We start from the raw sequence: 14,377 nt of genomic DNA, 5'->3' as shown, positions 1-14,377 counted from the left end.
AAATTTGCTATTAACAGAAATAGAAATGGAACAGTTGTTTACGGGGAAACTGAGGTCAAGAGTGGGGGTCTTAAAAATGGGAGAGTAACAATATGTTCAGATGCTGATGAGAAAGGCTCCGAAGGGAAAGGAGAATTGACGGAGGATCAGGTGGAAAGAACTGCTGGAGTGAAGTCTTTGAGCAGACAAAGAGGACATAGGGTCTGGTGCCCTGATGGAAGAGGTTGGCATTGGCTTGGAGCACAGACAGGTCATCCTCAGCAACAGGAAGAAGGTGGAGTGTATGGACACAGGGGCAAGTGAGTGGGAAGACGTGGAGATGGGGACTCCAGCAAAAGTTTTCTTTTTTAACCCCTATTTTCTCAGTGAGATAGGAAGCCGGCTAAGAGGCTGGGGGAGGAGGTGCTGGAGGTTTGAGAAAAGGGCTGTGTTACCTTTCTAAGTAGACGGACCAGAGATAAAAGCACCACCTGCAGTACCTGACAGTGTGCGGCAGGTGGCAAGTGCTTCGTAAGTACCCGCGAATGAGTTGAGTAACCCTTACACCAACCCTGCCCCATGGGATTAATAATCCCTGTTTTCAAAAGAGGGAACCCCAGGTTCCAAGGAAGGAGAGTGTCTCGTCCAGGTTCAAACGGCTAGCACCCAGCACTGAGCCCAGCGTCCCCAATTCTCAATCATCCAGTCCCCTTAGTTCTCAAAAAGGAGGAGGCTGGGGGAAAATAAATAAAATTCTTTATTACATCGTGATCACACAGTAGAAATGGAGATTAAATAAGAACGAGGAGAAAGCAGGACCCTTTCCCCTCCACTCCTCACATCCCACACCCTGACCAATAAATACCCTCCCTAGAGACCCAGAAGTCCCAGTCCCAATATAGTCCAGACCGAAGAATCTTGGGCTGACCCCCTCGTTTTGCAGAGGAGGGAAACTGAGGCCCAGAGAACCACCCAGCAAGTTCGTGGCTCGGGGCCCTGCGGGTCTCCTCCGGCCTCCCTTGAAGACCCTTGGGGCGGCATCCGCGTGGCTGGACTCACACCTGGACGCGGTAGCCCCCGGTCCGCCGCCGGCAAAGCCTCCGCACGCCCACCCAGTACAGCGTCAACATGACTACCCAGTAGCCCACGTAGGCGCCGGCCCCCGCGGCCAAGTGGGAGGCCTCGGCTGCGCGGGAAGGGCCGCTCCAGTCGGCCCCGGCCTCGTGTGCCACGCTGCGGACCAGGCCCCCAAGCAGCAGCAGCGCCCAGAGCGCCAGGGGCAGCAGAGGGACGTAGTTAGCGGCCAGCTTCCGCCGGCCCGAGGTGCCCCAGCCACTCTGGTTCATGGTGACTAGCGCCAGGAACTTGGCAGGCAGGAGGCCACACATGTAGAGGGGAGCGTAGAGCGACAGCAGCACCATGCGCAGGCAGCCCCGCAGCCAGGCCGCGAAGGCCGCCTTGGCCAGTGCCACGCCCTGCACGCATAGCAGCACCCACAGCAGCGCCCACGGGCGGCCCGCGTAGAACAGACGCAGCACGGTGGCCGCCACGAAGAAGGGGAACAGGCCGGAGACCACCGCCTCGTAGGTCATCCACGCATGGTGCCGGTGCCACCAGAGCGCGTTGTACAGCCACTCACGGAAGTACGACTTGGACCAGCGTGTCTGCTGGCTCAGCCACCGCAGGAAGGAAGAGGGCGTCTCTGAGTAGCAGCGGGACCTGGAGGTGTACCTGCACGGGGGCGAGGAATGAGGGCATCATCGCGTGCTGCCTGGGGCCTGGGCAGGATTCTGGAGGCAGAAATGACCACTGTGGATGGCCACTGGGGGCGAGTTTCTTAACCTCTCTAGGCCTCAGTGTTTTCATGTGTAGAATAGGGTGGATAACGGTTCCTAGGCCTGGACGCGGTGGCTCACTCCTGTAATCCCAGCACTTTGGGAGGCTGAGGGATAAGGAGTTCAAGACCAGCCTGGTCAACATAGCAAGACCCCATCTCTACTAAATAAATAAATAAATAAATAAGCACCAATGGGTGGGATGCAATGGCTCATGCCTGTTATCCCAGCACTTTAGGAGGCTGAGATAGGGGGATCACTTGAGGCTAAGAGTTCGAGATCAGCCTAGGCAACATAGTGAGACCGCATCTCTAAAAAAAAAAGAAAAAAAAAAAATTAGCTGAGCGTGGTGGCCTGTAGTCCCAGCTATTTGGGAGGCTGAGATGGGAGAATCACTTGAGCTCAGGAGTTTGAGGCTGCAGTGAGCCGTGATCATGCCCCTGCACTCCAGCCTGAGCCTGAGCAACACAGCAAGACTCTATCTAAAAAAAAAAAAAAAAAAAAAAAAGGCTCTCATAAGACAAGGATACTGTAAGGATTGAATGAAGATTAAATGCCAAGTGCTTAGGACCAGTAGATAGTATTGGCTCAATAAATGTTAGCTACTACTGTTTTTACTATGACTAATACCATTACTATTGCTGTTACTAATATCATGTTGGTTACTGACACTATTACTAGTACTATCACTAACATATTACTAATACTACCATGCTTACTATTACTGGCAGGCCGTATAGTGAGGAGCAAGATGGGCGTGGTTGCTACCCAGGGTAGTCTACGTATTAGAACTTCTCAAGGGAACCATCAGGCCTTCTTCCTGTTTTGTGGCAGACATCATTAATCAATCCCTGCATGGTTTCCAGCCAAGCCCACACAAGACTAGAATCCTGGGCATTACTTGACAGTGTCCAGTCTCCTTCCCCTGTGTCATTTGGCATCCTCAGTGGCCTCCCTGCTTCTGATCTTGCCTTTTGTAGTCTGTACTCAAAACAGCTGCCAGAGGGACCCCATTACAACGAGTCACTTCTCTGCTTAAAACCCTCCCATAGCTCCCTCATCTTAGTCAGAGTCCTTAGACCTATAAGTCTTTCATGAGTGGACCCCTCCTTAACTCTCCATCTTACTCTCCTAATACTCCCCCAGTTCAGTGCTCCAGCCACACTATTCTCAGCCTTGAGCCCCATCCTACCTCAGGCACTCCACCTAACACTTCAGCCTCCACCCCAAAACTTCCTATCCACCCCCCTGCCTGGCATTATTTATCTCCATAACACATACCATGAACATACTGTATGTTCTACTTATTTATTTCTTGTGTGTCTCCCCAACTGATGTAATCAATTGGTGCCCTGTCTGCTTATTGCTGTATCCCCGCAGCTTAAACATTCTAGGCACCGACTGAATATTTATTGAGTGAATTAATGCATGGATTCCCTTGGATTATCCCAAGTTCCCTCTGGGTCTTTCAGTGGACCTGGCTTTGCAAAAATCACTCTCCCCTGAACTTCACTTGGTCTAGGTCATCCTCCCCTGAGTCTCATGGAATTACTTGTCTTCTCTTGAAGAACTTACTAGAGTTCAGGTGCTCCTCTTCTCTCACTTGATTCTTTCTCCACGGCTCTCTCACTAGTTAGATCCCACTCTATCCATTTGTCTCTTGCCCTTCCTACTTCACTCCCCACTGTGCTACCTTGGTCTCCATGGCAGAACCAACTCACCCTATCTCAATTCTAGGTGGAATTCTCTACCCTCACCTTGCCTGTCTTGGTAGAGTTCACTGCATTCCATGGTTCAATGCAAATGCCAGCCTTGTCCCTTATAGTATCTTCCCCTCTCCCCTAATATCTCACTTGGTAGAGTCCATTGGCTCAATGCAAATGGCCCCTCTGCCCATTATGGTATCCTCCTCTCTCTTCTAAAGTCTCACTTGATAGAGCCCATTGTCTGGTGAGTTACTTTGGATTTGGAGAACTCTCAGCATGCACACACGCTAGGATATTCACTGGCCTCCACACATACCCGACCACCTGGTCCCCTCAACTTACTTGGTAGCATAACCCATGCTGAGCATGCGGTTGGTGAGGTGCCGGTCGTCCCCAAAAGTACAGTGGGTGCCCAGGAACTTCTGGTTGTACCAGGCCTCAAGAAACTGCTGCAAGAGGTTATTCCTATATAGGCCTGGGTGGAGGGGAGGTGTGAAAGAGGGTCAGCCTCCGCTGTCACCAACACCAACTCCAATGCTGTTTCCAGCCCCAACCCCACTCCAGTTCCAACCCCATCCTCAGTCATCATAATCTCAATCTCAGCACTATCTCCAATCCCATCTCCAGCCCCAATCCTGTCCTCAACCTCATACCCACTCCAACTTGCCTGTCATTGAACTATACCCACTGTGAGTGCAAACCTGCCCACCCCAGTCTCATCACCAATCCCATATCCACTCTCAGCCCCATCCAAAACCCACTGCAACTTCAAACCTGGCTCCAACTCTGTCTTTGACTCCAAGCCTATCCCATCTTCTTCCCCAGCCCCAGCCCCAATCGTCATCCATATCCTTTCTCCAACCTCACTCCCCACACCAAACTCAGCTCGAGCCCAAGCAGCATCCTCATCGCCAGCTTCCAGTTTTATCCCATCCCCAATTCCTGCCCTGCTGCATCTTTGTTCCCAACCCCAGTCACATCCTCAGCCCCATCTGGCTTCCCTTCTCCCTTTCCAGCCCATCCACGGCCCTCCCAATCTCTGCCCCTGCTTACCTAGAGGACCGCTGATGCAGGACACACAATGGAAGTAGCTCTGACAAGCCCGCTCCACATTGAAGGCTACCCAGTATCGCAGGCTGCTTAGGAAGCTGACCCAGGAGTCCAGAGGGTTAAGGATCCGCACGTCCCCACCAACAGCCCCTACCCGGGGGTCCTCGTCCAGTACCTGCACGAGCTCCAGCAGTGCCATGGGGTCCAACCTTGTGTCCGAGTCACAGACCTGTGAGGTGGAAGGGGCCAGGATCAGCACAGACCCCCGCATCAGGCTGATGCTTGAGAGGAGGGCACCAAGGGGTGCAATGCAGCTGGGGCACTCTGCAACCGATCTGAACGTAATTTTGAGTTTTGTTTAGTCATTTTCAATGTGTAATCGCAGTTTAACATGTACTCCAAGATGCACATCCTTGTATGAACATGAACAATAAGACATATACCATCTCCTCTGGTGTGTGAGTGAGACCCCTAACTTGCTACTAAGCAATAGAATATGGCAGAAGTTATGGGATATAACTACCGTGATTATATTACCTAATATGGAAATGGTGAATGAGTTTTGCAATGTAATCAAGTCCCCAAATCTCTTGATTATAAGTTAATCAAAGGGAGATTATCCTGGGTGGGCCTGACCTAATCAGGAGAACCCTTTAAAAGCAGATCTAGAAGTCAAAGAGTCTCCTTGCTGGCCTTGAAGAGGCAAGCTACTGCTACCATGAGTTCTGTGGCTGCAAGAAAGTGAATTCTGTCAACCAACAAATACATAAGCTTGAAAGATAACCCCAAGCCTTAAAAAAGACCCAGCTCCAGCTGACACCTTGATTGCAACCTGGTGATATCCTGAAAAAAGGACCCAGTTGAGCTGTGCTGACTCTTGGCTTATAGAAACTATGAGATAATAAATGTGTTTTGTTCAAGCTGCCAAACATATGGTAACTTGTTATGCAGCAGTGGGAAACTAATATAATGCATTAGAATTGCTACACTAGGCCGGGTGTGGTGGCTCACACCTGTAATCCCAGCACTTTGGGAGGCTGAAGTGGGCAGATCACCTGAGGTCAGGAGTTTGAGACCAGCTTAGCCAACATGGTGAACCCTGTCTCTACAAAAATACAAAAATTAGCCAGGCATGTTGGCAAGTGCCTGTAACACCAGCTACTGGAGAGGCTGAGGTGGGAGAATCACTTGAACCCAGGAGGCGGAGGTTGCAGTGAGCCGAGATTGACCCATTGCACTCCAGCCTGGGCAAAAGAGTGAGATTCCATCTCAAAACAAACAAAAAAAGAAGATTGCTACACCAAATGGGATGGATGAATGAGTAAATAAATGAAATTAATCTGTATATTGAATACATAGATAGATGGCTGAATGGATGAACAAAAGAATCTCAACAATGAAGGAGGGGAAAGGAAGGAGGGAAGAAGGAAAGAAGAAAGGGAACAAATCTCCACATTTAATAGATAAATGAATGAATAAATGAGTAAATGATCTCCATATTGGATGGATAGATGGCATATCCATGAGTGAGTGAAGAAAAAGAATTTCTACACTGAATGAAGTAAGGAAGAACTTTTATTTATTTATTTATTTATTTATTTATTTGAGACGGAGTTTTGCTCTTGTTGCCCAGGCTGGAGTGCAATGGTGGGATCTTGGCTCACCGCAACCTCCACCTCCCGGGTTCAGAAGATTCTCCTGCCTCAGCTTCCTGAGTAGCTGGGATTATAGGCACTTGCCACCATGCTCGGCTAATTTTTGTATTTTAGTAGAGACAGGGTTTCACCATGTTGGCCAGGCTAGTCTAGAACTGGTGACCTCAGGTGATCCGCCCACCTCAGCCTCCCAAAGTGCCCGGCTGGAAGGGCTTAATTTTACATTGAATGGATGGATAACTGAGTCACTGGATGAATGGATGAATGAACAAATGAATCTCTATATTGAATGGATGGATAGATGAATGGATGAGTCAAGAATGAGTGAAATTGTCTCTTCCTGGAATGCGTAGGTGAATGAAGAAAGGAAAGAATGCCTCTACACTGAATGGATAAATGAATGAATAAATGAACGAATGATCTCCATATTGGATAAAGGGATAGATGGATGGATGAAAGAATGAGTGAAGGAAAGAATCTCTCCACTGCATGGATGAATGAATAAAGAAAGGGAGAGAGTCATTCAAATCTGTACGTTGAAGGAAAGACCCCAGGAAAGTGGGATTCGGGTGTTCGGGTCACGAGTGGGCTGAAGGCGCCTCTACTCACCTGCACGTAGTCCACCGAGTCTCCGAGCGCCTTGAAGGCCGTGTACATGACCTCGCGCTTGCCGCCCCAGCGCTGCGCCACGCACACGCACCTGCGAGTCCTCACCAGCGCCTCCACCGCCAGCCGCCCGGGATCCTCTGCCTCCACCTCCCGGTAGGCTCCGGCGCCCACTGCGCCCGCCGCCGCGGGTTCCCAGGGCTGGTGGTAGTTGCCGTCCCACACGTAGGTGGCGGGGTCCTCGTCAGCGAAGACATCCCGGAACATGTCGACCATGTAGAGGTCCTCGGCGCGGTTGCCATCCACCACCATGAGGACGCGCAGCCGCGCACGCGGGTACAGCAGGGCGCGGGCGGACGCCAGGCACTGGCGCAGGTACGCGGGGTCCTCCTGGTAGGCGGAGATGGTCAGCGCCACGCTGCGCGCGGTGGCTGCATCCAGGGGCCCCCGCGCCGCCGCGCGCCGCGCCGCCGCCGCCACCCGCCGGTGCTCCAGGTACGCGAAGAGGCTCTGCGCCACCAGGTGCGCTGAAAGGAAGGCCCCGTAGAGGCCGAAGGCCAGGAGGCCGTAGCGATCGGAGGCCAGCGGCACCCCGGCGGCGTAGGCCCAGGTCATGAGGCCCAGGATGAGCAGGGCGAAGGCGATGGTCAGCACCCTCCGGGCCAGGCCGGAGCAGCGGCGGGCTGCAGGAGTGGGCTTGGGCGCGTCCTGCTGGGAGCGAGAGGGGAAAGGAAGGGGCATGAGTCCCGGGGGCATGAGCCTCCTCCGACAGAAGATTACAAAATCCCTTCCTTCCTTCCTTCCTTCCTTCCTTCCTTCCTTCCTTCCTTCCTTCCTTCCTTCCCTTCCCTTCCCCTCCCCTCCCTCCCTTTCTCCCTTCCTCCGTCCTTCCTTCTCTTTATCTCTCTCTCTGTGTGTCTGTCTTGCTGTCTCTCTCTCTGTCTCTCTCTCGCTCTCCCTTTCTCTCTCTCCTTTCGCTTTTTTTTTTTTTTTTTTTTTTTTACTTTTGAGACAGGGTCTCACTCCAGCCCAGTGTCGCCATCTGGGCTCACTGCAGCCTCAGCTTCCCGAGCTCAGGCTCAGCCTCCCACCTCAGCCTCCCGAGTAGCTGGGACTACAAAGCGTGTGCCACAACTCCTGGCAAGTTTTTAAATTTTTGGTAGAGCCGGGGGTCTCCCTACATTACCTAGGCTGGTCTGGAACCCCTGGGCTCCAGTGACATGCCTGCCCCCGCCTCCCTAAGTGCTGAGGTTATAGGCATGAGCTACCTCGCCGGGCCCAAAATTATTTTCATTAACGAAAATAATTGGAGCAAATAGCTATCTAGGCTTCATGCTGATTAGATTCCTTCTTTTCATTATTATTTATTTATTTTTATAGACAGGGTCTTGCTCTGTCGCCCAGGCTGGGGTGCAGTGGCACCATCATAGTTCACTGTAGCTTCTAACTCCTAGGCTCTGGCGATCCTCTCACCTCAGCCTCCCAAGTAGCTAGGACAACCAGGCTGGAGTCACAATGCCTTGCTAATTAAAAAAAAAAAAAATTAGAGGAGAGGTCTCACTATGTCACCCCAGTCTCCCAAAGTGCTATGAATACAGGCATGAGCCACCAAGCCCAGCCTGATTTTGTTCCTTCCAATACAGCTTTTTTCCACGTTTTGAAATCTCTTAAATCCGTGAGGATGATTGCATGCGGTGGAGTGTCACAATTTAATTACTAGGGCGTTTTCCTCCTCTTTCTTAGTGGCACATACAATGAGGATTTATCTCCCAATCAAAGGTTTCTTAGGGTTGAGACAGTAATAATAATAACACGTACTAAAAAACCAAAATGCTATGTACCAGTCCCTGCTCTGAGCCTTTAAGATGAATGAATTTATTTTAATCTTTACAACAGCACTGTAAGGTAGGTACTGTTATTATTATCCCCATTCTACAGATGAGGCAACTGAGTCACATAGAGGTTCAGCAATTTGCCCAAGGTCATCCCCGGAAAGCAGAGGAGCCTGGATTTGAACCCTAGGAATCGAATCGCTAAACCTCAACCTTTAGCCCTCAGGAGAGCCCTAGGGGACAGATAGTGCTTGCTGCCACCATGCAGGTGGCCAAACTGAGGACTGATTGGCCAGAAGGAGTGGCTTGCACAAGATCAGCAGCCCACGGCGGAGGACTCTTCTCTCCGACTTTCCAGAGGCATAGCCTGGTTCTCCTTTTCCACTGCCCAACTCCCCAGCAGAACCAGGTGCCCCAGTAAATGTTGCTGGAAGAGCCGAGAATCAGAGGAAAAAGTACTTTCTGTGTGCCAGACACTACTGTACAACAACCTTAATATATATATATAAATTTTTTTTAATTGAGGCAGGGAGCCAGACACTGTGGCTCACGCCTGTAATACCAGCACTTTGGGAGGCAGAGGCGGGTGGACCACCTGAGGTCAGGAGTTCGAGATTAGCCTGGCTAACATGGTGAAACCAAAATACAAAAATTAGACAGGCTTGGTGGTGCACGACTGTAGTCTCAGCTTCTCAGAAGGCTAAGGCAGGGGAATTGCTTGAACCCCTGAGGTGGAGGTTGCAGTGAGCCAAGATGGCACCACTACATTTCAGCCTGGGTGACAGTGCGAGACTTCATCTCGAAATTAATAATAATAATAATAATAATAATAATAATAATAATAATAATAATTGAGACAGGGTCTTGCTCTGTTGCTCAGGCTGGTCTTGAACTCCCAGGCTCGAGCGATCCTCCTGCCTTGGCCCCCTAAAGTGCTGGGATTATAGGCGTGAGCTACTGCACCCGGTCTCTACAACAACCTTATAAGGCAGATACCTTTACTGTCTTCTGTTACAGATGAGGAAACAGACACCGAGAGGCAAATACTTTTACCCAAGGTCACTCAGGTAATAAGCAGAGTTTCGAAGTAAAACTCAGGCAGTCTGGCTCTGGCGTCCCCTCTACGCTAAACTGCCTCCTATGCCACCAGTTCCTGCCTCATAGGCTTACTGTGGGTTATTTAAATGCGTCATTAAGATGTAGATCTTTGTGTCCAATACAGGTGTCACCAGCCACATGTATCTACCGAGTACTTGAAATGCAGCCAGTACCACCGAGGAACTGAGTTTTAAATTTTATTTAATTTTAATTCATTTAAGTTTAAAAACTCTTACTTGATTCAGTGATTGGAAAGCTTTTAAATATGTCTGGAACAAGTTGCATCTACGATGCCCTTTTTATAACTGTAAATTTTATAAAATCTAAACCCGGATTAGGTATTTCCAATGAAAAGGTAGCATCTAAGTGAGAAGTGCTATGAACACACTGGATTTCGAAGCCCAAGTCTGGGGAAAAGAAAGTAAAATAGCTCATTAACATTTATGTATTGATTACATATTGAAATGATCGTGTCTTATACATAGCAGGGGTCAGCAGTCTAAGACCTGCCACAGCCTGCAGGCTAAGAATTTTTGTGTGTGTTTTTAGATGGTTTTTGAAAGCTAAAAGAAGAATAATAGTTTGTGGAGCACGAAAAATATGAAATTCAAATTTCAGTGTCCTTAAAGGAAGTTTTATTTGCATACAACCATATTCATTTGTTTATACATCATCTGTGGCTGATTCTACATTTACAGCATTGAAGTTGAGTACTTTCAAGAGACCAGATGGCCCCCAAAAGCCTCAAATATTTAATATTGGGCCCTTTATTTAAAAAAATGTGCTGGCCCCTGGCACACTGGGTTAAATAAAAATATATCATTAAAATTAATTTCACCTGTTTGTTTTTAGTTTTTCAAATGTGGCCACAAGAAAATTTTAAATTAGATATTGTGGTTTTTGTTACATTTCTAGAGGACAAAGCTGAGGTACAGCTTTTAAACTCTCAACATTAAACGTTATTCTTTCTTCTCAAATCCCCCTTCTCTCTTCCTTTGCCTCAAACCTGGCCTTGTCTGAGTTCCTAAGGGTGGCCCAATTCATGCTGGGGATCCAGAGAGTTGATTCCAGAAACACAGATGAACACACGTGTAGACACACTCCCCCACACGTGAACTCACACATGATGAGTGACACACAGAACGAAATTACTCGTGTTCTACAGGATGACCCGAGACACCCACTCAGGCCAAACACAGCAATCCCGTGACCCCCACCGACGGCCACACAGGTGAACCTGCAGACACACACCCCTCGGCAGGAAAAAGCAACACCAGCAAGGGATGCCCACGTGGCCACAAACACATAGAGCCCCAACTGAGAGTCTGGGGCAATGGGACGCACAGGGAAGATTTCAAGAGAAATAGTAGGTGACTGTCAAGCTGATACTGAACCAGATGAAATTGCTACTCTCCCAAGTTTAGAGTGGCTCAGTATCGGCGATTTCATTTGGTTCAACTTAATAGCTGTTGAACGCATGAAACAGAAATCCATTCCCACGTGCCACAGGCAAATCCAACTCTTTCTCACTCAGTCTCTTTCACTCACTCACTGTCTCACTCCCTCTTTCTCTCTGCCTCCCAGGAAACATAGACATACACAAGTTTATAGCAAGATACACAGACACAGAAATACGGACATGGCACATCTCACCTACATGTACTTGGGATGGCTGCTCACACAGCCTCACATGCTCACTGTCCCCTACACACATACGGTCACTGTCACGCACATGGATACACACATGAAATCATGCACACACAGTTCCCCAACACACGTGGTCACACATATGGCAGTAGTTTTCCCCACATGGCTGTACACACACACACACACACACACACACACACACACACAACCTGTCTCATCGCAGTGGGTCTGGCCGGGCTCTCTCTTCTCTCCGGCTCGCTCTCCCAGCCTCTCTGTGGCCAGAGAGCTGGAGGGGGTTCATTTGAAGACCAGCACAGGCGGGGGCGGGAGCAAGCGCTGACGTCAGTCAGGCTAAGCTGGGCCAGGGGCTCTGAGGTCACGGCCCAGCCGGGCAGCTCCACCCGCTTCCCGCTATTACTCCCACCCCCCTCAGCCAGACGGGCCTCCCTTCCCAGGCCCCCATGTCTACCCGCGCCCCTCCTCTAGTCCTCTCTGCCATCGCTCCCCCTCCTCTCCCTCTCTCCTCTATGTCTTCTTCTCTCTTCCTCCCCCCTCTTGTCCCTTGCCTCCCCTGAATTTTCTCTTCCACCTCGCTTGCCTTTCGGGGGTTCCCCTCATCCCCCTCATCCCCTATCCTTGTATTTCCCTCCATCCCTTCCTTTCTCCCCAACCCACTATTTCTCCTCATCTCTGTCTTGGTACCCTCATCTCTCTCCCCATTACCACATTTCTCCAAGTTTCTGTCTTTCTCTCCATCCCTTTCTTCCTCTCCACTTCTCTTGCCTCCTCTCACCCTCATTTCTTTCTCTTCTTGCTTTAAAGCTCTCCCCACCTCCCCCTTCTCACCTTCCCCAGTCACCCCCGCCCTGCCTCTCCACACAGCCGCCTCTCCTGTCCCCAGAATCCATCTTTGGGTTGGGCCCCCCAGGGACATGTCTCAGCAACTGGTAGATGGAACGAAACACACACACGTGCGTGCTGTGGGTGTGCCTGTGTGTACGCTGGCCCGAGGCACGGCTGCCTGGAACCGGAGCTGTGAGTGAACGTCTGTCCATTCAGCGCCTAACTGACGTGGGTCTGCGTGTGTGCACCAGGGTCTGGGGTGGAGAGCTGGGGCGCTGGGATTTGTATCCCCAGGGACTCAGGGATGAACACAGAGAGTTGTCGGTCAGCTGCCCCTGGGGAGCCAGCCAGGGTCTGTCAGTGCTCTCACCCATCAGGGAAACTGAGTCAGAGGAAGGGTGGAAAAGAGATGCGGGACCTGGGGTGCCTGGACTCCAGGCTCTTAGGACCAGATCTGTGATAAATGTCTGTTTACATGCCCTTCTTTCCATGAATTAAAAAAAAAAACTATCTGTATCTAATTCTGTTCTTCTCTCTGCTCCTCTTACTGTGAACTCTTGATGTCTCACTTTCTGCCTTGGTAGCTGCCTCGTTCTTTTCTCCCTGCCTGTGACTCCAATGACCTTTGGTGTCTGGCACGGGCCAGCTCCAGGACAGGCTGAAAGACATGGAGCAGCAGAGAGAAATTCCCCCATCCTTCTCTCTCCTCGTCTGTGTCTCCCTGAATCTCTGTCATTTTGTATCTGTCTCCCCATCTCTGTTTCTCGGTCCATCTATCTGGGTCTCCGCCTCTGTGTATTCCTGTCTGTTTCTCCCCTCATCCCCCCTCACAACCATTCTCTCTCTGTTTTCACCCGGGAGTGTCTGTCCCTTTGCATTTCTCAAGTCTCCCTGACTTTGTTCTTGTGTGGCTCTCTCTCTTTCTGAGTGACTCTCCTTGACTTTCTCACTGTGTGTCCATGTGTGTGTGTCTCTTTCTCTTTTTCCCTCTATCTCCCTCTCTAGCTCTGTCTCGATCCTCCCTCCGTCTCTCTGCATCCCCATCTCTTTTTTTTTTTTTTTTTTTTTGAGACACAGTCTCACTCTGTCACCCAGGCTGGAGTGCAGTGGCGTGATCTCGGCTCACTGCAACCTCCACCTCCCGGGTTCAAGCGATTCTCCTGCCTCAGCCTCCCGAGTAGCTGGAACTACAAGCGCGCACCACCACACCCGGCTAATTTTTTGTATTTTTAGTAGAGATGGGGTTTCACTGTGTTGGCCAGGCTGGTCTCCAACTCCTGACCTCAAGTGATCCATCTGCCTTGGCCTTCCAAAGTGTTGGGATTACAGGCGTGAGCCACCGCACCTATCTCTTTGTAAGGCTCTATCTCTGTATGTGTTTTTTTCTCTCTCTCTCTCTCATTCAGTTTCTCTCCATTTCTCTGTTTCTACATCTTCATCTTTCCCTGCAGTTCCATCTCTTCCAGCCCGTCCCGGAGCTGTCCCCTGCCAGACACCAAGTCCTCAAACCCTGGGGTTTTCCCGAGGAGGCTGCGCCAGGCCAAGCCTCTGCCTGGGCCTGTCAGGGAGAAGGTGCATTCCCAAGGAGCCCGAACGCCCCGCCCACCCACCAGGGCGGGCCGGGCTGTGTCTGACGCTGCTGCCGGGAGCGGGGCCGCCTGGTGTCTGGCTGTGTCAGGATGATGGGTCCTCAGATGATCTGAGGCCAGCCCAGAGCAGAAGGGGAGGGTGAGTCCTCCGCCCAGTGGGAGGGGGCAGCGCAGGCTCCTCCCCAGAAGTGGGGCATTTGGCTGCCCAGCCCCCACCCCGCCCTGCTCGGGTGGAGCAGCTGTATAAAACCAGATGTTTCTAAAACCAGAGTGCGGATGAGGAAGGATAACCAGGACTTTAATCCTCAAAGGTTCCCTCCTCTAAGACCCAGGAGTCCAGGTTCCCAGCCCCCTCCTCCTTCAGACCCGAGAGTCCAGACCCCAGCCCTTCCTCTCTCAGGCCCAGGAGTCCAGGTTCCCATGCCCCTCCTCCCTGAGACCCAGGAGCCCAGGACCCCAGCCCTCCTCCCGCAGACCCAGACATCCGAGTTCCCAGTCCCCTCCAAGTCAGACTCAGGAGCCCAGACCCCCAGCCCC

At 50.9% G+C, this 14,377-nt stretch overlaps 1 protein-coding gene across 2 annotated transcripts; it reads right to left on the bottom strand.

Moving 5' to 3' along the window:
* Positions 1 to 718: 718 nt before the first annotated feature.
* Positions 719 to 11,684, bottom strand: HAS1 (hyaluronan synthase 1). 2 transcript variants are annotated; one of them, XM_032171515.2, is made up of 5 exons: positions 11,618 to 11,684; positions 6,835 to 7,542; positions 4,574 to 4,799; positions 3,863 to 3,995; positions 719 to 1,710 (listed from the first exon to the last, which is right to left on the bottom strand). In XM_032171515.2, the coding sequence occupies exons 1-5, from the start codon at positions 11,624 to 11,626 to the stop codon at positions 1,035 to 1,037; spliced, it is 1,752 nt and encodes a 583-aa protein (XP_032027406.2). In that variant the 5' UTR covers positions 11,627 to 11,684; the 3' UTR covers positions 719 to 1,034. The 2 variants fall into 2 exon arrangements, with proteins under 2 accessions (XP_032027406.2, XP_032027407.1); XM_032171516.2 differs by having other exon boundaries at positions 6,835 to 7,539.
* Between the last annotated feature and the right edge of the window lie 2,693 nt (positions 11,685 to 14,377).

Source organism: Hylobates moloch, unplaced genomic scaffold (assembly GCF_009828535.3).
Source record: "Hylobates moloch isolate HMO894 unplaced genomic scaffold, HMol_V3 SCAFFOLD_12, whole genome shotgun sequence".
Classification (NCBI taxonomy): Eukaryota; Metazoa; Chordata; class Mammalia; order Primates; family Hylobatidae; genus Hylobates; species Hylobates moloch.
This window is presented reverse-complemented; position numbering and strand designations above follow the sequence as displayed.

Coding starts and splice junctions, on each gene's coding strand:
- HAS1 (XM_032171515.2), bottom strand. Junction 4,800..6,834: donor ACTCGGTGGACTACGTGCAG/GTGAGTAGAGGC, acceptor TCCACCTCACAG/GTCTGTGACTCGGACACAAG. Junction 3,996..4,573: donor CTGCATCAGCGGTCCTCTAG/GTAAGCAGGGGC, acceptor CCCTCCACCCAG/GCCTATATAGGAATAACCTC.